Below are 23,307 nucleotides of genomic sequence, written 5' to 3'. Positions count from 1 at the left end.
ATGCTTCCTGTGTACCGGGGATGGTTCTACACAATTGGACAATCTTTTTTTTTTTTAAAGATTTTTTAATTTAATTAATTTTTTTTTTTTTATAGGCAGAGTAGATAGTGAGAGACAGAGAGAAAGGTCTTCCTTTTTGCCATTGGTTCACCCTCCAATGGCCGCTGCGGCCGGCGCATCTTGCTGATCCGAAGCCAGGAGCCAGGTGCTTCTCCTGGTCTCCCATGCGGGTGCAGGGCCCAAGGACTTGGGCCATCCTCCACTGCCTTCCCGGGCCATAGCAGAGAGCTGGCCTGGAAGAGGGGCAACCAGGATAGAATCCGGCGCCCCAACTGGGACTAGAACCCGGTGTGCCGGCGCCGCAAGGCAGAGGATTAGCCTGTTAAGCCACGGCGCCGGCCAAGATTTTTTTTATTTCTTTGAAAAGCAGAGCTATGGGAGAGGGGGCATGGAATAGGGAGATCCTCCATTCTCTGGTACACTTCCCAAATAGCCACAATGGCTGGAGCTGGGCCAATCCGAAACCTGGAACCAGGAGCCTCTTCAGAGTCTCCCACATGGATGCAAGGGTCCAAGGACTTGGGCCATCATCTCCTGCTTTCCTAGACCATAGCAGAGAGCTAGATTGGAAGAGGAGCAGCTAGGACTTGAACTGGCACCCATATGGGATGTTGGCACTGCAGGCGGCGGCTTTACTCACTGCACCACAGTGCTGGCCCTACAACTGGCAAATCTTAACTCTCCACTCTTTTTTTTAAAAAGATTTATTTATTTACTTGAAAGTCAGAGTTACACAGAGAAAGAAGGAGAGGCAGAGAGAGAGAGAGAGAAGTCTTCCATCTGCTGGTTCACTCCCTAGTTGACTGCAATGGCTGGAGCTGGGCCAATTCGAAGCCAGGAGCCAAGAACTTCATACAGTCTCCCACGTGGGTGCAGGGGCCCAAGGACTTGGGCCATCTTCTACTGCTTTCCCTGGCCATAGCAGAGAGCTGGATTGGAAGTGGAGCAGCTGGGACTCGAACTTTTGCCCATATGGGATGCTGGCACTGCAGGCGGCGGCTTTACCCAGTACGCCACAGCCCCGGCCCACTCACCACTCTTAACAGTCCTGAAAGTGGGTACTAGTGGCGGTTGCCGTCTCCATTTGATAAGTAAAGAGAGGCCTGGAGACCTTGGGTGCCTTGCCCAAGGTCCCCTGGCAAGGAAGTAATGGAGCTGGGATTCAGAAACTCCCCGAGCTCCTTGGCCCCCCACCCTACCCCAGTACTGAAAGCTGAGACCACCTTCCTTATCACCGGCTCAGAGCCGGTCCTGTCGCCCCCAGGGTCGCTGGCCTGGGGCTGGAAAGATGCCTTTCTTGTGCCTCTCTGCAATTTTCTACTCTTCGTCCCTCCCTGGCCATGCAGGGGTCTGCCCGAGATCCCGCTTTCCCGTTTCCTGACAATCATCAGCCATGGCCCTCTGTCCGGGAAGAGGTTACTGACCTCCCAGGGTATGCATCCCCGGGAAGCTGGAGTGAGGAGTTGGAGCTGGGTGTCTAACCCAGACACTCTGATGTGGGCCGCAGGTGTCTTAACTGGCATCTTAACCACTATTCCAAACGCCCACCCCAACGACTCTCCTTAAAAGGGATGAGTGGTGGTGCTGGCGCTGTGGTGCAGCAGGTCAAAGTCCCTGCCTGTGACACTGGCATCCCATCTGGGTGCCGGCTCGAGTCTTCACTGCTCCACTTCTGATCCAGCTCCTGCTAATGTGCCTAGGAAAGCATGGGAGACAGCCCAGGAGCTTGGGCCCCTGCTACCCACGTGGGAGATCTAGATGGATTTCCAGCTTCCTGGCTTCAGCTTGGCCCAGCCCCGGCTGTGGCAGCCATTTGGGGAGGGAACCAGCAGATGGAAGATTCTCTCTCTCCCTCTCTCTCTCTCTAACTATGACTTTCAAATAAATAAGTAAATAATTTTTTTAAAAGAGGCCAGTGGTGTGTAGAGTAAGAACTGTCCCAGGGACTCTGCCTTTCCATCATCATAACCCTGGGTTGGAGACAGCTCTCCTGCCTGCCTTGGGCTGGCTCCCTGCCTTGACGACAGCTATGAGCCCGGCCCTTGACCTTGGGTCTCATGTGCCCCAGGCTCCACCGGGCAAATGCACTCACCTCCCGTGCCCCCAAACCCCTCCACAGGCTTCTGTGTTTTGCCAAGTGAGAGGGCGTCCTGATGGCAGACCTGGACGCCACTCTGTTCACCAGGGAGACTCCCAGGATGTCTGCCTCCCCGGACAACCTGAGCATGGAGAGACGGCTGCACAACATGACGGCGGACGACTGTTTCCATTCTCGCAGCACCGTCCTCCAGGGGCAGCCCTTCGGGGGCATCCCCACCGTGCTGCTCATCAACGTCGTCTCGTGGCTGGTGAGTCCTGGGCGCCCTGTGGCAGGCACCGAGCCCCCAGCTGATGGAGGGGGGGACAGGAGACCTTCCACAGTGACACAGTGGGGCGGGGGGGAGAACTCCATTGTCCAAATGGACCCCAGCCACAGTGCTGTGAACCACCCAAATGTTAGTCTCACCCCAGGGTCGCCCAGTGGGTAAGCCTCGTGGGAGAAGGGGCTGACGGAACAGACAGATCTCCTGGGATTCCTTTCTGTGCTCCATTGTCCCAAAATCCATGTGGCTGCTGCCCTCAGGCCTCCCCGCTCTCGCCCCCTGCTGGCGTTTCTGAGAGGCGCTCCTGCCCCCAGTTCTAAACTCGCCATCGGCTCCTTCATTCGACTGATCATCTACTCTGCCAGGAAGCTCCTGGGTGCTGGGAACCCCCAGTTGAAAGGGATGCCCCCTTCCCTGACAGAGCCCACCCTGCTGGGGGGAGAGGAGTGGGGCAGAGGGTCTCCCGGGGACCTCGGGACAGCGTCTGCCCCGTGGGAGAGCAGGGGCCGAGCCCTCCTGCCCCATCTTGCTTTTTCTGGCCGGCAGCTCGTCATTGTGGTGTACTCCTTCCTGCGGAAAGCTGCGTGGGACTACGGGCGCCTGGCTCTGCTGATCCACAATGACAGGTGAGAGAGGCGGCTATGGCTGGGCGCTGCGTGTGCCCCGGGAGGGGGATGGGCTACCTGCTGGGGACCCTGCCCGGGCCCCACTGCAGCAGGTGTCTCAGCAGGTGACATCTCCACACCGTTCCCCGCAGGAGGGGCACTGGAGGGCAGCCCCCTCCGGGCACAAGACCCCTTTTACCTCTGGACTCAAACTTTCTAGATCCCGTGGCTGGGCGCCCAAGGTGTGTGGTGCACCTGGCAGCAGGGGCGATGGGCTGTCTGGACCCAGAGCCCAGCAGGGAGGCCGAGACCTTGCTGCTGGGCGTCCCCAACCCAGGGAGCAGGGAGGCTGAAGGCAGATAGATGCCTGACGCCTTTCTCGCCTCTCTCTCCTCGCCACCTCCCTGCTCCCTTTCCCGGCGGCCAGCCTGACCTCGCTAATCTATGGGGAGCAGAGCGAGAAGTCTTCTCCCTCGGAGATCTCCTTGGAGATGGAACGCAAGGACAAGGTGAGTGTGGGGAGCAGTCCAAGTCCCCACGGCGTCTGGGGCAGGGGCAGCCGGACAGGTGTGCACAGGAAGAATCCCGGCTCCCGTGCAGAGGCTCTGCCGCCAGCCAGATGCTACCTCCTCCAGCGGTGCGACCCCAGGCAAGTCCCTTAGCCTGCGCCAGACTCAGGTTCCCGTCTGAAAGATGGAGGGCGTAAGCACACCTGCCTCCCTAGGTGCCAGCAGATTATCCTGTCTTTGTAAATGAGTTTGTCTTCTCCAATCTCCAGCCCTCCCCCCAGCTCTAGTCCTCCCCTCCTCCTGCCGCCTTGCTCAGAGCCTGGGACTAATCTCGCATTCCACGTGGGTGATCCCAGGCGCCACCTCCTGCTCTCCGGGCCCACCTGATGGAGCTCAGACGTCTGCCTCCTTCTCTTTGCTGTTGAATGCCTGTTTTCCCTGCATGCACTGGTCCATTCATCCAGCCGGGGGCTTTGGGGCTCCCGCTGTGTGCTAGCCCCTGGCCTGGGACCAAGCAGACCAAGTCCTGCCTCCTGCTGCTTTCTTCCAGGGTGGGGAGACAGCTGGCAGGTGCATGGAGGTGATGACCAGGAAAGGGGCGGGAAGGCACTGGGCAGCCCTGGGGGCAGCTGCGAGGGGGTGATGCTCAGGGCGGGGACATCTGAGCAAAGAGCTGATTGCAGTGAAGGGCTGGGGGCGGGGTGGCAGGCATCAGGCCATTACCCTCTCACGCCCCCCACATCTGCCTGTCTCCCTCTGCCCCATCCTAGCTGAACTCCAGATGCGGGGTCCACGCAATCCCCCTCCAGCTCCACCCAGATTGCTGCGAGGGTCGTCCGCAGTCCCCTGTCCCCAAGTCCAATGGGCTTCCCTCCGTTCCCGTCTCACCTGTTCTCTCCGAAACCTACAGACCAGCTGTCCTTCTAGTTGCTTCCATGAGGAGCCGCTTGTGGGTTTTCCTTCTACCTCTGTCTGCTCCTCTGCCTCCTTTGCTGGCCCCTGCTCCCCATCTAGTGTCACCCAAGGTGATGCTAAACCCTCTTCCCACGCAGTGTCGGTCACACGCACAGCCTCGTTCTCTGAGTCTACACAGCCGCTGCTGAGTGTCTGCCTCCAGCTGATCCTGTCCCTGAGCTCCACTCCCATTACCTAGTGGCCTCCAAATTATCCACACATGGTGTTGCCAAGGCATTCTTGGATTCAGTATGCCCAAAGCCTGCCGCAGCACCGCTCCACCTGCTCTGAGCCCTAGACTCTGCCACTGTCTGTCTTGTGCGCCTCCCTCACGCTTACCCAGCCCCCCGAGCATGGCCACACCGTTCCCAGGTTGTGCTGCCTCTGCCATCACAGGCCTCCAGCAGGCTTTGCAAGGATGGCTGCAGAACCTCAGACTGGCCTCCTCAGATGCCCACTTGCTCCTGCCCTGTCCACTTGCCACACACAGCTTCAGCTGTGCCCAAAGTGGGGACACACAGTCCCCTGCACAAGCCTTCCACATCTTGCTAAAAAGCCCTTGCTGGAAGTTGCAGGTGCCTCGCCATGGCCTGGTGGGTTGGTCTCTTACCTTCCTGTCCTGCCTCTGTCCCCAAACCTTTCAGGTCTCACACACACACACGGGCACACATGGGCACACACACATATGCACACACACGGGCACACACATGGGTACACACGTATGCGTGCACACACACAAATACACACACATAGGTACACACACGGGCACAAACATACATACACACACACACGGGGTGGGGCAGATGGGTGAACACAGGCTCCCACATCTGTGCACTTTTCATGGGCACACCAGCCACACTTGCGCTCATGACCTCTGCCCTTTTGTGGCTGATGCCTGCTTGCCCACGTGTTGGATACCCCCGTGCATCCGTCTTGGAAGAGGTAGAAATGCATCCCAGGAAGGGGAGATGGGACCTCTGAGCCCAGCTTTGTCTACAGATGGGGACTCTCCCGACGGCCCATGCCCCCCCTGTGCCAGCCCCTCCCTTGCTCTGACCCACCCCTGGCTGTCTGTCCCTATCCCAGCCCCCCAAGGGCACAGCTGGGGAGATGGCGTCCCTGCAGTGGGCACCCTTCCTGCCCTCAGTCACCCTGACACAGGAAGGGGACCTCCGAGGTGGCCTCTGTGCCGACGTGGTGAGGCATTTCGTGGTTTCCTCGTGGCCTCCTTTTGGGAAACGCGCCTTCCCCAGTCCATGGGGTTCTGTGTGACTGTGGACCACGTGGGCCTGCCCGGCTCCCTGCAGTGCACATCACCCACAGGGGGCCCACCAGGAGCTGCGCCCCTGTCCATAAGCCCTCTGGGATGCCAGAAGCAAGCATGTGCAGGGTCACTTAACCAGCCACCAGAGGGGGCGGACTTCAGAGTCCCTGGCCCCAGCCCACCCCCGGACACCTGCCCAGACCACCTCCCTCTGTAGCCCCCTCCAGTCTCCCCATGGCGGAGGCTGACTTTCCCTCGCCCAGAAACTCCAGACGCCTGAGAGGAGGGCGCCCATCAGGACAGGACTCGCGGGGACAAGAGAAGACACCCAGCTCCCTGCGGTTCACAAAGCAAAGCATCACTTTTGGCTTAAGTGTGGAGAACCTAAGACAAGCGACTGCTTCAGGCACGGCTTGATCCAGGGAGTTCAGTAATGCCACCGGGACCCCTCTCTGACCCTCTGCTCTGAGCTGTATATTTTTCTCAGAGACACCCTGCGTGTGGCCACTGCAGGCTTCACGTTGTTTGCCAAGGAGCCGGAACTCAGAGGGAGACGGGCCCTCTCTCTGGCCACGCCCACATCCGTCCCCTTGAGAGAACTTTAAATCTGTTTTATTTGAGAGGCCACAGACACACACAGAGACAGAAAGAGCACCCCTTGTTTCCCGAATGCCCACAGCAGCCAGGAGCTGGGAACGCCACCCAGGTGTCTCACGTGGCTGGCAGGGACTCCACTACTTAGACCATCACTGCCTCCCAGGGGGTGCATTGGCAGGAAGTTGGGATCAGGAGCAGAGCCAGGACCAAGCCCAGACTCTCCAATATGGGATGTGACCATCCCAAGTGACATCTGAACTGCTAGGCAATGCCACCCTGCCTACACACGCACACACACACACACACACGAGAACCGTTACGGACTCAGTTTAAGGCACGTTCTCCTTGTCCGTCTGATGGTGGAAGCACCGCCCTGCCCGATGGACAGACCACATGCCTCTGGGAGGGGCTTTTCCCAGCAGGAAGCAGCACATGGGCCCCTGGAAGGAGTCCCTCCCTCCCTGCAGCACAAGGCCGCCTTCAGGGTAACAGGAGGGCGGAAATGTCCGCTCGCTTCCAGGGAGACAGCACCTGAGCTGACAACAGACTGAGCCTTGGGGTCTTACCTGGGAAGGAGGCCCTGTGCACGCAGGGGCAGCTGCCTCCGACCCCCCACCCGTGCACAGCGTGGTGTGCACGCTGCCGGAATTTCTCACGTGCCTCTCGTTTTCCCGCAGGGCTTCTGTTCCTGGTTCTTCAACAGCATCACCATGAAGTAAGTGCCTGAGCTCTGTGAGCCCGTGACGGGGGCAGGGGGGCGCCTCCTGCAGGAGCTGGCAGCCCCCAGCCCAGGGTGACGGGGCCTGAGCTCCGCACCCTGGCCCCTCGGCCTGGTGCACGCTTTCCAGGGTTACGGCTGCTGAGCTGGGGACCTCTTGTAATCCAGAGAAGGACCGTGTTTAGTTATTTGTTTCTATTTGTTTGGAAGGCAGAGAGACAGATATCTTCCATCTGCTGGTCCGCTCTCCAAAAGCTGGCAGCAGCGGGGCTGGGCCAGACCCAAGCCAGGAGTCTGAACTCCATCTGGGGCTCCCTTGTGGGTGGCAGGGACTCAGCTACCTGAGCCACACCTGCTGCCTCCCAGAGGGTGCGGTAGCGAGAGGCTGCATCAGAAGTGGAGTAGTGATTTGAACTCGCACTTTCTGATACAGTGTTGAGGTGGATTCGTCCTGAGAGGAGGAGCGTGGAGGGGGCAAGAGGCACGGAGTCACCGGGAGTCGGGCACACAGACCCCGGGAGTCGGGTGAAAGCGGGCCAGAGGCGAGCAGCCCGCAGACTCGTTTATTTCAGTTGGTACAGCAGCTTAAATAGCCAAAGCAGCCAATCCGGTCAAGGGGTGGTTTATGCCCTAACCAGTCACAGCCCGTTGCCAGGCAGTATCCGAAGCCATCTAATCACAGCCTGTTGCCAGGCAGGCTCCGTTGCCAGGTGGGTTTCAAAGCCATATGTGAGTAACTGACACTCGCTGGCCAGCGGCCATCTTGGCATGGCCTCATTCCACCACATTTCCCCCTTTTCGTTTATTTTTGAGCAACGGGAGGCATGATTCTTGGCCGTACCATTGTTGACCCCGTTTCCATGTGGTCTCCATACGCGGTCGTGCCTGTCTTAGGTTGTGCCCCAGGGGATCTTACCCATCATTGTCTAACCAGTGCTCAAAACGGGAGACCACAGGAGTGCTTGCTCAGATAGGGGTAGGAATGAGGAACAATGGTAATCAGGAATGACATGACCGCACGCAGGCTGTGGGCCGTTCGAGTGGCTGACCAGAGCTAGTGGGGTACAAAACAGTAACGGATGTGGCTATGGGCAGTTTCTCAGGGTGGGGTGATAGGGCAGGTGCATCTGCTAACAAGGCGGACTCTCAGCCTTGTTCAGCTGGTTCTGGTTGGCTGTCAGTTGCAGGCTTGATGTTTCTGGCTGGTACCCAAATGGGCTGTCCCGCATTCTCTGGAAAGACACAAGCGATACGGGATGGGGGGCGTGTCCCAAGCAGCGTCTTAACCCCTGCTTATACAAATGCTTCTGAGAACTCTGTCAGCCTCTGCTCCTGGGTAACGGAGGGACGGTTCCCCACTCCCCGCCTTCTGGATTTCTTAATGCCAGACCCCAGGGGGCAAGGACACAGACCCCACTCATCTGTTTTCTCCCGGTTCCACAACACCCACCAGACACGCCTGCCCAGCGCTCACCAGGACTCTGTGCCTCCACTACTTGTGTGCACGTGTGCTTATACTTGCACACATGTACACACATACGCCTCTATGTGCAGGGCTAGCCAACCCTGCATGCTCCTGGGCTCTCCCTGAGTGTCCCCCATCTGTCTCGCCTGGTTCATCCTTTGTTCCCCTCCTCCCAGCTCCCCTCCTGTCTTGTGACACCTGCTCAGAGGCGTGTGCACAGTTGGCCTGCTTTTGGCAGAGGCTCATGGGACTTTTTCCTCTAGGTGCCTCCACACCCACCACCTGTGGTCAGCTCTGCTGAGGCCCTCTCTTGGCCATAAGACCCCACCCCAGGAGCCACCAGAGCATGTTTCCCAAGACCCACCCAAGGGTCTGTGGCCCTGGCGGGCGTAAGGCACCCAGTCAAGGCCTTGGGGCTCCCAAGCCGGGCCTAGAACTGCGGCCTCTGGTATTGGACTGTGGACCCCCTGGTGGGGGCTCCTGTGGCCCTCGACTCCGGGGCTTCTGCATCCATCAGAGTCTGCAGGAAGTGACGCGACTCCTTTGTGTGATTGTAGAATTGGCCTCCGTACTCACAGCCGGATGTGGGTGCGGAGAGGGGTGACTGCGCCTTGGCTTCTCTGGCTTTGCTCGAACGTGAGTTAAATCAGGGTAAATCCACTTTCCCTGAGAAACATGAAGTTCACCTCCGGTCTCTCACGCCCCTCCACGTGCCACCCTTCCACCTTCCATGGAGGGTGCCACGGCTCCCGGGGAGTTTTACCTCCCATAAGTGATTATTGTTGTAGTTTGTAAGATAACCAATGATGTGTATCAGCACTGCAGCCTGTGTAAAGCACTGTGGAGCCCTTGGGGGCTGCAGCCACTGCCTGTCACTTCCTAGGGGCTGGCAGATCCCTGAATGACAGTCAGGGGCATGGTGCAAAGCCCTTGCATGGATCAGAGGAGATGGAAATTGGGGCGAGGGGGCCCCCTCAGGTGTGGAAGGAAAGGCATCCCTGGGGGAGTTTGAGGCTGCCTCTGTATACAGAAATTCTCTAGAAAGAAGAGGAGGGGAAGGAAGAGATTAGAGCAGGCAGAAAATGATGAGTGGGAGAGTGATTGGGTGGAAGGCCATGGTGGAGGGAAAGAGGAGATGGGCCCAGTGTAAGTCCTGGCCCAGGAAGCAAATTCTACCCCCTCCTTTTTTAACTAAAAAAATTATTTATATGAGAGGCAGAGAGAGAGAAATAGCTCCTGTCTGCTGGTTCACTGTCCAAACACTTTCAGTGGCCAGGCTGGACTAGGCCAAAGCCAGAGGCTGGTAGCTCAATCCAGATGTCCCACTTAGGTTGCGGACCCAACTACTTGAGACTCCCAGGGCCTGCACTGGTGGGAAACCAGAACCAAACCAAAGGCAGGGATCCAACTCAAGTACTTCCAGGTGGTAGGAGGGTATCCCAATTGGTATCTTAATGTCCTGGTCTCATACCCACCTCCAAGAGACAAATTCTTGCATCCCGCCTAGCCCTCTGCCTTCCCCACCGGATTGGAGGCTGTGCAGGAGAGCCCTGCCTCCCACACTGCTCCTACCTGCAGTCACCAAGCCCAGCCAGCACATCAAGAAGCTGACGGACGGGGAGTGACCAGAATGCATAATCATCATCAGCTTCTATGATGAGATTGCGGGCGATTTATTTTCTTCTTGTCTGTATCTTCCTAAGTGTTACAAGGATGTGTGCTTTGAAACTTTACAAGTGAAGTGTGACACCTGTACAGAGAAGCGTGCAGCTCAGCTATCAACTCAAAACCTATGCCGCCGCCACCCTGATTGGGAATTATGACACCGCCAATACCCACGAGCCCTCCCTCACTCTCTCCAGTCCCCTCCCCTCCCCCATTCTCCAAAAGTAGTCAGGGTTCTGATTCCCAACTCTAAAACTCAATCTGGCCTATGTTTGAACTTTCTGTATGGAGTCATACAGAGGTATTGTTTGTGCCGAGTGTGTTTCATAGCATTGTGGTTGCAAGGTGCAGCCCTGGCTCATTCATTTTTATCACTGTATACTGTTTCATTATACAGATCACGATTCTGCGTCCATTTCACCAGTGGTAGACATTTAGGTTATTTCCAGTTTGGGGAGATGAGAAATAATTTGTCTGTGAGATTCTTAAGCAGTGTCTTGATGCACAGGTCTTGCTTCTCCTGCGTATAAATCTAGGAGTGGAGCTGCCAGGTCTGGGTTGTGCCCATAGTCAATTTCATAGGCATGGCCAGTGTATGGACTCATGAGTGTAAGATGTTCCCATGCCCAGCACGCGGTGTGGCCCGCCTTTCTAACGTAGGCCCGACTGTCAGTGTAGAGTTATCTCATTGTGCTTTCTGATGTTCCTTTTTGATGTAAGGAATTACACAGCTCGTTCCTTAGCAGGATGCATGTCAATATTGCTAGTCTTTTTTTTTTTTTTTCTTTTTTTTGACAGGCAGAGTTAGACAGTGAGAGAGAGAGAGACAGAGAGAAAGGTCTTCCTTCCGTTGGTTCACCCCCCAAATGGCTGCTACGGCCAGCGCGCGCACTGATCCAAAGCCAGGAGCCAGGTGCCTCCCCCTGGTTTCCCATGTGGGTGCAGAGCCCAAGCACTTGGGCCATCCTCCACTGCCCTCCCGGACCACAGCAGAGAGCTGGCCTGGAAGAGGAGCGACCGGGACAGAATCCAGTGCCCTGACCAGGACTAGAACCCGGTATGCCGGCGCCACAGGCGGAGGATTAGCCTGTTGAGCCGCGGTGCCGGCCAATATTGCTAGTCTTTTGTCCGATGCAAGCACTCGCAATGCTTTGAAGAAGTAACAAAAGGACTGAGAGTGCTGGATTTCAAGATGCTTCTGGGCTGCTCAGTGTTTGTCTCACTGCTCTGCCTTTGATGTGGGTGTGGGATTCGGGCAAATACACTGGAGGCACGAGAGAGGCAATGGAGGAGGGCGGTTCTGCCAAAGCAGGAGTGTCATTTGAGGGCGGGCGGTAACCTCTGCCTTTCCTCTGCCTCCCCCTGCCTGGGACCGTGGCCACACTGGCTCCTGAAGAATGTTCCTGTTTGTGTCTTCTCCAGGGACCGGGATCTGATCAGCAAGTGTGGGGACGACGCCCGCATCTACATCACGTTCCAGTACCACCTCATCGTCTACATGCTCATCCTCTGTATCCCCTCACTGGGAGTCATTTTGCCCATCAACTACAGTGGAAATGTTCTGGGTAGGCAGGGTTCGGGGAGCCTGGGCCTGGGACGGTAGACCTAAGAGGTGACCTGGGAGTATAGAAGTCTGGATTTGAATTTCAGCTCTGGAAGTTATTTGTGTGACCCAAAGCCAAGCCATGTAGAGACCAAAGACGACACCTGCTTTGTCAGAGTTTGACCCAGGCAGGAGCTGGCACATAGCAGACCCATAGTATTAATTCCATCTGGGACTGATTGTTCATTCTTAGCCCCACACCAAACCTGGCCAGGTGTTCATGGAAGCCCTTTTAGGAGCTGTGACCCACTGCCAACACCCTTGAACTGGATTTCTCCCTGACCCCACACTGATGGGTGCAGCACTGTAAGTGCAGGGTGGATTGACCTATTTTTAAATTGTATTGGTTTATTTGAGAGACAGAGAGATCCTGCTGCATCTGCTGGTTCACTCCCCAAATGCTCACAACAGCTGGGGCTGGGCCAGGCTGAAGCTTGGCACTGGGAATGCAATGCAGGTCCCCCACGTGGGTGGCAGGGCCCCAGTCACTGGAACCATCACCCAGTGCCTCCCGGGGTGTGCAGCGGCAGGGAGCTGGAAGCAGGAGCAGAGCCTCATGGGATGCAGGCATCCCGACCTCTGGCTCATCCACGGGGCCTCACACGTACAGTGCAGGATCTGTTTCTCAGGACTTCTCCTGCACTTGTAACAGAGTGAGTCCTCTTGACCGAAAGGTATCGTGGCTGAAGGCTTGACTTCAAAGACAGGAGAAATCTTGACTCCATGACTTTTGCCCACTTCTACGCCCTAGGAAATGCTTTTGTCCAAGCTAACAAATGAATTAATCTGCTGTTTGGCAGATCAGTCCCCCCAGGCCTTGGTTTCCTCAGCTGTCTTGGGCACTGTGAGATAACGAACGTGTCGGGTGCCCGGCACAGAGCCAGACTCACCGTAGGTGCTAATGAGCAGCAGCAGTGAGTCCCACTCACGAGACAGCCTGTGTGACGCTTGCACCCCTAGATGGTATCAGACAGCACCCGAAGTGGCCCAGCTGACAATGCCCTTCACTGTGACTCCTGGGTTTCACTACCGACTTCCCCTTGGCCAGATGCAGACCATAATTAATTCAGTGGAGCACAGTGGGTATCCATGCCACCAGTCCTGCTGCCACAGTGCATCACCTCTGAGTCCCTTTCTCTCCTAAGAGCCAGACTGTCGGCAGGATTTACGAAACCTGGAGCTGTCTGAGCTACCTGTGCACTTCGCCAGGACTTTCTCGGTTTGAATGAGGCAGCCTCACACGTTCTGGAGTTTGGGACTCTTGTAATGACGGTTGCCATGGCCTTGGCATTGCTAATCGCATCATCTGCTCACGGCCAGCTCCTTCAGTAAACTCCTGGGCCCTGGGGACACCCCGCAGAGACTTGTCTCACTCGGTGGCCGAGAGCCCCATCACCAGTCCCAGGGAGAATGATGTTTTTGTTGGAAGTTGGGGGCGAGCTCTAGGGGACCCGAAGGAAGAGCAGGACATAGACCCCAAGTGTTCATTCGGGAACCTTAAATTCTGGTGCCCTGGGGCCATCAAATAGCCAGGCCTCAAGGTCAGCAACTTTCTTCTCTTTCAGACTGGAATAGTCACTTTGGCCGGACCACCATTGTCAATGTGCCCACAGAGTAGGTACCTGACCTCACCTTCCATCCTACTGATGGCGAGGGGGCGAGGGGGGCTGCGGCGTGGGCACCGCTTGCCGGTCAGGATCAGAAAGGCCTGGATCCCTGGGAAGCAGAGTCGGAGGGGAATGCGTTCTCTTGGTGGGGCATCCCTTCTGCCATGAGTGGCACCACCCAGACTGCGTGGAGAAATTGTCCTATTTGCTTAGGACGTCCAGCTCCCAAGAGATGGAGACCCTGGACTGAGGGGAGGTCCCAGTCAGCCCTTGCTGAGTGACCATGAACCTGACAGTCCTCCCCTTGGTTCCTGTAGTGTGGGAGGGAAGGGGGATAGGAATCACGTGACCTAGGTCTGTGTCCCACCTCTGCCATTCACCATCCCTGAATGTGGGCAGAGCACCTGCCCCTTTGAGCTTCCATCCTCTTTTGTGGTGGAGGAAGTGGTGCTGGACCCGACCACTAAGCCCTTCCCCTCACAGTCCAGGATCCTGGGGGTTTTAACCTCAGCCACCCTGACCACGGGCCCGATCAATGTGTATTGAGCCACGTGTGGCCCTACTGGGTCATGTTGAGACCCACCAGGTTGTCTTGGCCCACTTGCTGGGAAAGCTACAGAAGCAGTAGTGGGACTTCACACACTCATCTCCCATCCCTCCCCCTGAACACCCCGTCCCTATGCCCTTCATGCCCCTGCCACACAACTGGGGACAGACCAGCTTAGGCCAAACTGTCAAAGCAGCTGATTGGGCCATGGCACCCTCTTACCTCCTCTTCTACACCCTCTCCCCAGCTGCTAACCAGAGCAGAGCATCCAACTTCTGTCCTGGGCTAAGGGTGGCTACACATTCCCAACAAGAAGTCAGTCCTTGTAGAAGCACTGAACCTTTGGCATCCCTGGCTCCATACAGCAGAGGGCTGGAGTGTTCTTTAGAGATCACGCACTCCTGTCTCTCTGGAAACTAGGGCTGAGCTTCTAGCCATGGAGAATGGCAAGTGTGAGTCAGGCGCTGGGACGGGGTAGAGAAGGTATATGGTTTTTCGTTTTTGTTTTGTTTTCACTTATTTGAAAAGCAGAGAGACAGAGACAGACAGAGGGAGATCTTCCATCCATTGGTTCACTCCCCAAACACCTGCAACAGCCAGAGCTGAGCCAGGCTGAAGCCAGGAGCCCAGAGCTCGAGCCAGCTCTCCCATGTGGGTGGCAGGAACCTAAGCTCTGGAGCCATCACCGGCTGCCTAGCAGGAAGCTGCATCAGAAGCGGAGCCGGGACTTGACCCCAGGCACTCTGATACGGGATGCGAGTTTCCCAAGTGGTGTCTTAACCTCTCCACCAAACACCCACTCAAAAAAAAGGTGCCTTGAAGCAAGGCGGCCTTTCTCTCCTCAAACCACACCAGTACGGGGGACTGTGTTTGTGAGCAGTAATTCTGGCCAGATGCCATGGGCTCATCCCAGGAACTGAAAACAGGGATGGCAGGTAGGGCCCGAGCCACTGCTCCTTCAGCCCAGGGGAGGCAAGCAAACCCATTGGTCCTCCTCCCTCTGGGCCCACATGCGACCCATGTCCCTGCTCCTGGGCCTGCGGGGCAGCTGCAGGGGCCTGAGCCACAGTGGTTGTAGAACCGCGTGGCAGTGGGGACACTCTGGGCGCCCTCCCAGTACTGCGACCACTCTGAGTGACCTTGGGCAGGTCGCCTGTCCCCATGGCAGTGAGGATGATCACAGAAGCCCCCTGCATGGCCCCGGGGGCAGTGATGGCGAGGAGGGGTCCAGGGAGCCTGATGCGGTGGAGAGGGCCAGGGGCCCGGGAAGCCGGCAGCACGGCCCACGCACACTCTCCTCCTGGCAGGAGTAAGCTCCTCTGGCTGCACAGCCTCTTCGCTTTCCTGTATTTCATCCTCAACTTCGTGTTCATGGCTCGTCACTGCATGGGGTTTGTACCCAGGGCAAGCCAAAAGGTGAGTAAGCCACAAGTTTCCCAGGCCACTCCCCCAGCCTCAGGGATGTCCCGACTGGGCCCGTCTATCCTGGGGGCTAGGGTCTCACCGGAGCAGAGCCCAGCTGCTTCCTCTTAGCCCTGGTAGATAATCACCTGCTGCCCCTGCACCCCACCTCACCATCCAGCAGCTAAAGGGTTAGCAATGCCCTCGGGTCTGAGTGGTGAGAGCGTGGCAGGACTGCGGGGTGACTCTGCCCACGCCCTGCCCCTCCCGAGCAGCCCTGAGGACTATCGTCCAGGAGGCCATCACAGGGGAAGCTGCTAAGGGAGTGAGGAGTGAGCAGTGTGCAGTGCTTAGCTCCCCGGGGACAGTGGGAGCTGGAGTAGAACACGCGGACCCCAAGGGGAGCAGCCAGGTGTCTTTCCACCAACTCCCTGTCCACTACTGGTTGAGAGCTGTGTTTGGGGGCTTGAACCCCTCTCCACTTTTTGCCCTGCACACAAGCCCAACTCGCTTCTAAGGCCAGGAGGGTGCAACCTTTGGTGGGCAGAGGTGAATGCCGAGGGGCCTTCGGTGGGCACTGGCACTGCCACCTGTCCAGCTCAGCACCAGGCACGAGAGGAGGAGCCCCTAGGCTGTGCTGGCCCCGGTGGGGAGGGCAGCAGGAAGCAGGCACGTCCTTGGTGCCCAGCTTCAGCCTTGCAAAGATTCCAAGTCGTGGTATCGGCACGAAGGCCGCCCATGCTGAGGCCTGATGCGCAGTAACCCGCCCCACGGTGCAGCCCACGTGCCCTGACAAGTTACCCAGCATGCTGCAGCCCTCCAGGCCTGTGAACCTGGAGCCCCGACCACTCCCTCGGCAGCTTTGCTATCACCGGAAGCTTCTGCAAGACCCCCATGTCTTGTTGAAGAGGTTGGCTCGGGAAGACATTCCCGCCCGGGGAAACATGATCAGAGCCTCCCCCAGCCTCTCTCCAGAGCCTTGCTCACCCCCACCCCACTGCCCTGTCCACAGTGGGGGCTCCCAGTTGCTGACTTCAGGGCTGCGGGGCTCAGTGGGGACAAGGACAAGGAAGCTGGCGCCTGGCTTACTCAGCAGGGAGGCCCTGGGTGTCGGCCCTGCTTCCCTGGGGCTCCAAAGACCTGTGTCGCTGGATTCCTGTGCAAAAACAGGCTTCTCTCTCCATTACCCTCGCTCCAGGCCACAAGGACGCTGATGATCACCTACGTGCCCACGGACATCCAGGACCCCGAGATCATCATTAAGCACTTCCAGTAAGTGGGTCCTTGGCTGTGTCTTCCTGGACCCCAGCCTGGGTCCTCCTGTAGGCGGGACTTGGCCCCGGATGGTGGGGCCTCCCGAGGGTTCTGTTCTAGATCAGCTTTTCCCAGTGGGGAGGGGCACGGGAGCTGGAGCGAGGTTCCTGAGGCTGGGGCTTCCTGCGTGGGCTGGGTGTGGTGCGGGTGGTGCTCACGTCCCTTTCCCCCCGTTGCTCCCGCTCCCGAGCCAGGGGAACCCCTGCCCCACACTATGCAGGGCAGATCGTCTTGAGACTTCTCTCGGGACCCCGGCTCCTAGCACCAGGGACACTGTCCATGGAGCCAGTTATCTCTCCGCGGGCTGCTCTCTCCTGGGTCCCTGGGGCTGGGCTCTGCCTGCTGGCCCTGTCCCCGGCCGTCTAGTGAGGATGTGGCAGCTCTCAGAGTCCAAGCCCTGAAGCAGGTGCAGCCTTAGGAGCAAGGCTGAGAACTGGGAACCCCAGGCAGCTGAGCCACACAGGCCTGCGAGCAGGGCAGTGGGGGTGGGGGCGGCACCACCCTGCTCCCAAACCCACCAAGCCCCCACATCTTGGCTGCAGTGAGGCCTATCCAGGGTGCGTGGTGACCAGAGTCCACTTCTGCTACGACGTCAGGACGCTCATTGACTTGGACGATCAGAGGTGAGGCCACAGCGGGGCCTGTTGGGACCTGAGAGGGCCGGGGAGAGGGAGAGCACAGGGCTCCGCCAGCCCCTCACCGGGAGATCCCTGTCCCCCATACCTGCCACTGACAGGCGCCACGCCATGCGGGGCCGGCTCTACTACACGGCCAAGGCCAAGAAGACCGGGAAGGTGATGATCCGCATCCACCCCTGCTCCCGCGTGTGCTTCTGCAAGTGCTGCACCTGCTTCAAAGAGGTAACTGGCACGGGCGGCGGGGGCGGCCCTGGCACTGGTGCCTGGCCACTGAGCAGCTGGAGGAGAGACGGTCTGCCTGGGGGCCACCTCCAGAGCAGCCCGAGGAGCCTTGCTCTTCTCTCCCTCTGGTTTCGGGAGAAAGGACCAAAGAGAAAGGCCAGGGAGGCCACAGCGGGCTATCGTCAGCTGCCAGGTCTCAGGCTCCCAAGGCTCCAGGCTCCAGTTTTTCTCCGCCCACTGTGGCTGGAAGGGGCCCCAAGACTTGGACACCTGCCACGGGGCGGGGCTGAATTCCAGCTAGGCCAGAAAAAGAATTGTCCCCTTCTCCTGCAAATACTCCGTCCCTTCTCTGGGTCCTCCCTTTGTCCCGTGTGCCTCACCTTCCGGGTCTCAGGGCAGGGAGCCGATTGCAGAGAGAGCCTCTTCTTCAAGCCATCTGGAGGTGGCTTGAAGCCGGCCACACACACACCCCTCTGCTCCCGGGCCGCCGAGCTGAGAGGCGCTGGCGGCCGGCAGGGCCTCCCTGCGGTCCCGGCCTCTCCAGCCCTGAGGGCCGCCTCTCGCCCCAGGTAGACGCAGAGCAGTACTACAGCGAGCTGGAGGAGCAGCTGACGGACGAGTTCAATGCCGAGCTCAACCGCGTCCGGCTGAAGCGGCTGGACTTGATCTTCGTCACCTTCCATGACTTCAGGATGGCCAAGCGGTGAGAGCGGCCCCCCCTGCTCTGTCACCAGCCCTTCGCCCCACTCCTGCCAGGGACGAGGGAGAGTGCTTCCCTCCCGAGGGCCATGTTCCCACCGACCCCGAACCACACACTCCATTCCGCTGGCGGCCACCTTGCTTTCCAGACCATGGCTGCCCGGCTCTGCTCATCTCCAGGGAGGCCCTGGGCTCCCCCGCTCTGCCCCTGCTTGGGCACAGAAGTGGTCAGAGCAGCCTTTGACCGCGGCTCCTGTCCCCAACGCTGACGAGGGTGATGTCACGTCCCTGCTTCCCCTCTCCATAGTAAGAATCAGGAGCAGGAGCCTCCTTGGCCTGACCCCCCCAGGGTCAGGCCTCCCTGACTTAGAACCCCCCACCCCAGTGCCACCCTGGCTGCGCCTCTCCATAGGGAGTGACTTTGAGCCACTCTGGGATGTTCTAGAAGGATCTTTCGGCCTGGGCCAAACAGATGGGAGCTCCAGTATGAATCTCTGCAGGCTCAAGGGTGCCCCCTGCTCCCTGGAGGAGCCTGGTGGTGCCCAGCACTGTGTCTGCACCCACCCCAGTCCTACAAAGGAGTAAGGCAGCAGCCAAGACACGAGTTGCAAAGAACTGTGTGCCAGTTTGCAAGTCATTTACCCTCAAACTTGCCTGTCCTGCTTGGCTTGCTGTCTCCTCCCTGTTCACCCCTGCCGAGGGACACCCCTGCAGTGAGTGTGTTGTATAAAGCAGCCCACCTACGTACAACAATACTGTTCGTTCCCTGAGCCACTGCCAAGGCTTAATTACGGTAGAATCTGAATTAGGAAGCCCAAGACAAGGCAGCTCCAGTGCCCACACCCAGCCCCTCTTTGGTTGCATCTGTAAGTACCACGTTAGAAAGCTGTGCAATGGAGATGACTGAGTACCAGCCAATTACCAATGCACGCAGTGCCAGGCGCACAGAAAGAACTCAATAATTGGTAGCTATCGGTATTAAGATGAGGCTAAAATTAACACCTCCCTTATGAACCTCAGAGAAAGACCGCCCATGTGCCGCCACTGCTCTTCATGGCGGAGGAGGCCGCTGGGGACCACGTGGTCACCCACCTCCTGCTGGGCATCCTGGGTGGCCCCAAGTGCCCCCTTCCTCCAGATGCTGCACATAGGAAGTGTCTGCCTCTGAGGTCCTAGGAGACACAGCCGAGGCCTCCAGACTCCCCAGGAAGGGGGTCTGTCATAGTGGCCCTGGGTGCCTGGCCCGAGACCCTCCGGAGGCCGCCCTCCCACCTCCAGGCCTTTGACTCCACCTCCCCACCATCTCCGCAGCGTCTTGGAGGACTACAAGTACGTGCAGTGTGCCGTGGCCCCCCAGCAGTCCTCCGTGACCAACACCGTCAGATCCTACCAGTGGAGGGTCACCCAGGCCCCGCACCCCAGAGACATTATCTGGTGAGCTGGCTCCGCCCCTTCCCTCTCCTGAGTGACAGGATGGGTCCTTATCACCCAACAGAAACTCCCCGGGGGCTGAGACCAGCACTGTCCTTCCCTAGCATGACGGCCTCTGCCCACCCCCAAACTGACCCCGTTCCAAGCCTGGTTATCCTGCGGAAGGAACCTAGACCCGTTGTTGGCTCATGTGCGCGATTGTGCGATGGAGGGGCGGCCCCATAGCAGGCAGAGGCTGAGTTAGACCAGCGCAGCTGGGCCCACAGCTGGCTGGGATCCAGGGTCCTGAGCGCACCCCCTCCTCCCCTCTGTCCCCAGGAAGCACCTGTCTGTCCGACGCCTCTATTGGTGGGCCCGCTTTATCGCAATCAACACCTTCCTCTTCTTCCTTTTCTTCTTCCTCACCACGCCTGCCATCATCATCAACACCATCGACATGTACAACGTCACCCGCCCCATCGAGAAGCTGCAGGTGCCTCCTGGGCTCAGGCCAGGCCTGGGGGTCCCAGGGAGATCAAGGAAGAACTCAGGCGAGGAGGGGCTGGGGGCCCACCGGGACAGGGCTCTGAAGGCCAGGCGTTGCCAACACGGCAGAGTGGAGTGGTGTCAAGGGCAGAGTAGGGAGCCCTTCGTTCTGAAAGGGGGGAATGTGAGTCGTTCCCGCCTCAGTGCCTGGGACTGGAGAGGTAAGGGGAGGGGGAGAGCCGCAGGCAGGTGCTGGGGGGAACTTGGGGGCAGTCCAGTCCAGGTGGGTTCCATTAGCTTGGGTCAGCTGGGGGTGTGGAAGGGGCAGCAGGTTCAGCAGCCTGTTGTCCCCGAGTTCTCTGGGGCAGAGTTCCTGGTAGGGTGGAGGTGAGGAAGGGAGACCTACAGCCCAACACAGGTGTCACAAGCGGGTCTCACATCTGCTGCACTCCCTCACCTGCCCTCCAGGTGGGAGCCCTCTGGCTGAAGTTGGAGGATGGCCCCTGCTGAGAGTCTGGGTCCAGGGCAGCGCTGGCCCAGGTCCCGATTCTGTAACTCAGGGCTCCTCTATGGAGTCTGGAAGGCCTGTCCTTCCATGTTGCCACCATCCCTCTTCCCAGCAGTTCACCCACGTGCCTGTGCGTGCACACATGCACACCAGCACAAGCACACATGAGCGCGCACACACACACACACAAGTCAGGCCACTCCACTGCTGTGCACGCTGGCCCCCTTCATCAGCCTCCCAGTAGGCCCCAGGTCCCATCCATCCGCCTGGGGCTTCCTCCTTCACTGCCCTCCTCCCCCAACCACTCACATGACTCGACTGTCAAGTCAGCAGCACCTGGCCTCTGCTGTGAGACCTGGGTAGAGCAACTGACCCCGGCGTGAGGCTGAAGTCTCCAGGGAGAACCAGGGCTGACCTTCCAGTGGCCTCAGCATAGAAGATCTGGGGGGACGGGGGTCCTCCTATGGCCTCACGGGAACTCCACTTAACCTTGGTTGTCACCTCTGCCTCCCTCCAGCCAGGCAGACTCCTGGCCACAAAGGCCAGGCCTGCTGCACAGCCTCCGCCGCATTGAGCTGGAGGGAGAGAGGCTGGGGCCACAGGGAGGTCGGGAGTCACCTGCCGGGGGCAGGGGCTTCTTGCACTGATGCTGCTCCTGCCCCCCCATTCTGCCCTGCAGAGCCCCATCGTGACCCAGTTCTTCCCCTCCCTGATGCTCTGGGCCTTCACGGTGATCATGCCTCTGATCGTCTACCTCTCGGCCTTCCTTGAGGCCCACTGGACTAGGTGAGCAGGGCTTCTGCCCCTTCCTTACCCCCGCCAGCCTGGTGCTTGAGCCTCCCGTCTGGCTGGAGGAATAGAGTTGACCTGAGATGGCTTTGATACCTGGAACCATCCCAATGTTTGTTTGTCTTTTTTTTTCTTTTAAGATGTTTTTATTTATTTGAAATACAGAGAGAGAGAGAGAGAGAGAGAGAGAGATCGAGCTTCCATCCTCTGGTTCACTCTCCAAATGGCTGCAATGGGCCAGGGCTGGGCCAGGCTGAAGCCAGGAGCCCAGAACTTCATCCGGGTCTCCCATGTGGGTGGAGCAGCCCAAGTTCTTGGGCCATCCTCTGCTGCCTTCATTAACCAGGAACCGGAGCAGAAGCTGAGTGGCCAGAACCTTTGCTCCTATGTGGGATGCCAGTGTTGTAAGAGGCAGCTTAATCCACTGCTCCAGAATGCCAGCCCACTGACAGGTGTTTCCTCTTTGGAGAGAGGTGCTGGGTTGTCTCTGGGCCCTGGGCTCAGCGATGCTGAGTCAGAGCCACCCTCTGAGGTGTGTGGGGCCAAACCAAGCCCTCCATAGGCTCTCATTAGCCCTCAGCCATATACTGAGGGTGTGGAGCTGCAGGCATGAGCTCAACTGTGCTGAGTCACGTTGGAAGGCACAGGGTGAGAGGGCTTGTCTGGGCCATGAACTCAGTCCAGCTGTGGACACGTCTGGTTGACACAGTGCTGACATGCTCACCAAACAGGAGATTCTCTCTCCCCTTGTTAGCCCCAGTGGGTCTGTGGCTGTAGTAAATGGGGTAGGAAAGATTTGCGGCATCCTAAGCAGATGGCAGTGCTGTGTCCTGAGGTCTGTGTGGTTCTCAAAGTTCCTAGGGGCTGCGTTGTAGCATAGTAGGTAAAGCCACCACCTGCAACACCAGCATCCAATATGGGCACCGGTTCAAGACCCAGCTGCTCTACTTCAGATCCAGTTCCCTGTTAGTGGCCTAGAAAACTAGTGGAGGATGGCTAACGTGCTTGGGCCCCTGCACTCATGTGGGAGGCCCAGAAGAAGCTCCTGGCTTCTGGCTTTGACCTGGCCCAGCACTGGCTGCTGTGGCTCTCTGGGGAGAACAACAGCAGATGGAAGATCTCTCTTTGTCCCTCTTTCTCTCTGTAACTCTGCCTTTCGAAATAAATAAATGAGTCTTTTAAAAAAAATGTAAAAGTTCCTACCATCCTATCAGGAGTAAGCAGGAGGTTTGTCCCAACACAAGTCCTTGGTGGCCTGTACTCTTACATTGATTGCTGACACCTGCAGGGATTCCCAGCATCAATGGTAATGTGTCTGACACAAGGATGTCAAGGGTGACACATATGTGCCCTCCCTCCCCTTCCTGTGTCCAAGACAGACATCACTAGTTGATCCTACAATTCTCCCCTGCTGCACTCAGCTGCGGCACAGTGGACAGTGCTCTGTGTAGTTGGTATTGTGTGCACTGATTGATTTCCTGGCCCACCTACTTGTGTGTGTGTGTGTGTGTGTCTTAGACCTTTGGTTCTCGTTGCGTCTCACACAGTGATGAAATCTGTTTCCTTCCAGATCGAGTCAGAACCTGATCATAGTGCACAAGTGCTACATCTTTCTGGTCTTCATGGTAGTCATTCTGCCCTCGATGGGGCTGACCAGGTACCTTACTTCCAACCACCCCTCCCCCACTAGCCAGGCTCACCCTAGCGTGGAGTCCTCCTCTTCCAGACACTGTAGGCTGACCTGTGGTTGCTGCAAGTCCACTCCTCATAAGATGCACCCTGGCCGGCCGTGCACACAGCATGAGCCAGGGTCACGCCAGCTCTCGTGTGCCAGCCATGTGCCGTGCCCTCAGAGGGCTCATGCCCCAGCTGGGGAAGCGAGG

At 58.2% G+C, this 23,307-nt stretch overlaps 1 protein-coding gene across 2 annotated transcripts in view; it reads left to right on the top strand.

Moving 5' to 3' along the window:
- The window catches only part of TMEM63C (transmembrane protein 63C), a 69,075-nt gene that overhangs the window by 31,524 nt on the left and 14,244 nt on the right, over nucleotides 1-23,307 (top strand). Inside the window, exons 4-18 of one of the 2 annotated variants that reach the window (XM_062181244.1) lie at nucleotides 2,246-2,408; nucleotides 2,970-3,049; nucleotides 3,456-3,537; nucleotides 7,030-7,067; nucleotides 11,623-11,765; nucleotides 13,369-13,417; nucleotides 15,265-15,373; nucleotides 16,557-16,630; nucleotides 17,215-17,295; nucleotides 17,409-17,532; nucleotides 18,102-18,235; nucleotides 19,543-19,665; nucleotides 19,981-20,134; nucleotides 21,315-21,421; nucleotides 22,995-23,081. In XM_062181244.1, coding sequence (XP_062037228.1) covers nucleotides 2,259-2,408; nucleotides 2,970-3,049; nucleotides 3,456-3,537; nucleotides 7,030-7,067; nucleotides 11,623-11,765; nucleotides 13,369-13,417; nucleotides 15,265-15,373; nucleotides 16,557-16,630; nucleotides 17,215-17,295; nucleotides 17,409-17,532; nucleotides 18,102-18,235; nucleotides 19,543-19,665; nucleotides 19,981-20,134; nucleotides 21,315-21,421; nucleotides 22,995-23,081 — 1,535 coding nt within the window. In that variant the 5' untranslated portion in view covers nucleotides 2,246-2,258. Of the gene's footprint in view, nucleotides 1-2,179; nucleotides 2,409-2,969; nucleotides 3,050-3,455; nucleotides 3,538-7,029; nucleotides 7,068-11,622; nucleotides 11,766-13,368; nucleotides 13,418-15,264; nucleotides 15,374-16,556; nucleotides 16,631-17,214; nucleotides 17,296-17,408; nucleotides 17,533-18,101; nucleotides 18,236-19,542; nucleotides 19,666-19,980; nucleotides 20,135-21,314; nucleotides 21,422-22,994; nucleotides 23,082-23,307 lie in introns of both variants that reach the window. The other variant, XM_062181243.1, reaches the window with a different exon arrangement.

The sequence above is a fragment of the Lepus europaeus genome, chromosome 22, assembly GCF_033115175.1.
Source record: "Lepus europaeus isolate LE1 chromosome 22, mLepTim1.pri, whole genome shotgun sequence".
Taxonomy (NCBI): Eukaryota; Metazoa; Chordata; class Mammalia; order Lagomorpha; family Leporidae; genus Lepus; species Lepus europaeus.
Note: the sequence above shows the minus strand (reverse complement) of the source record. Positions and strands in the feature narration are given on the sequence as shown.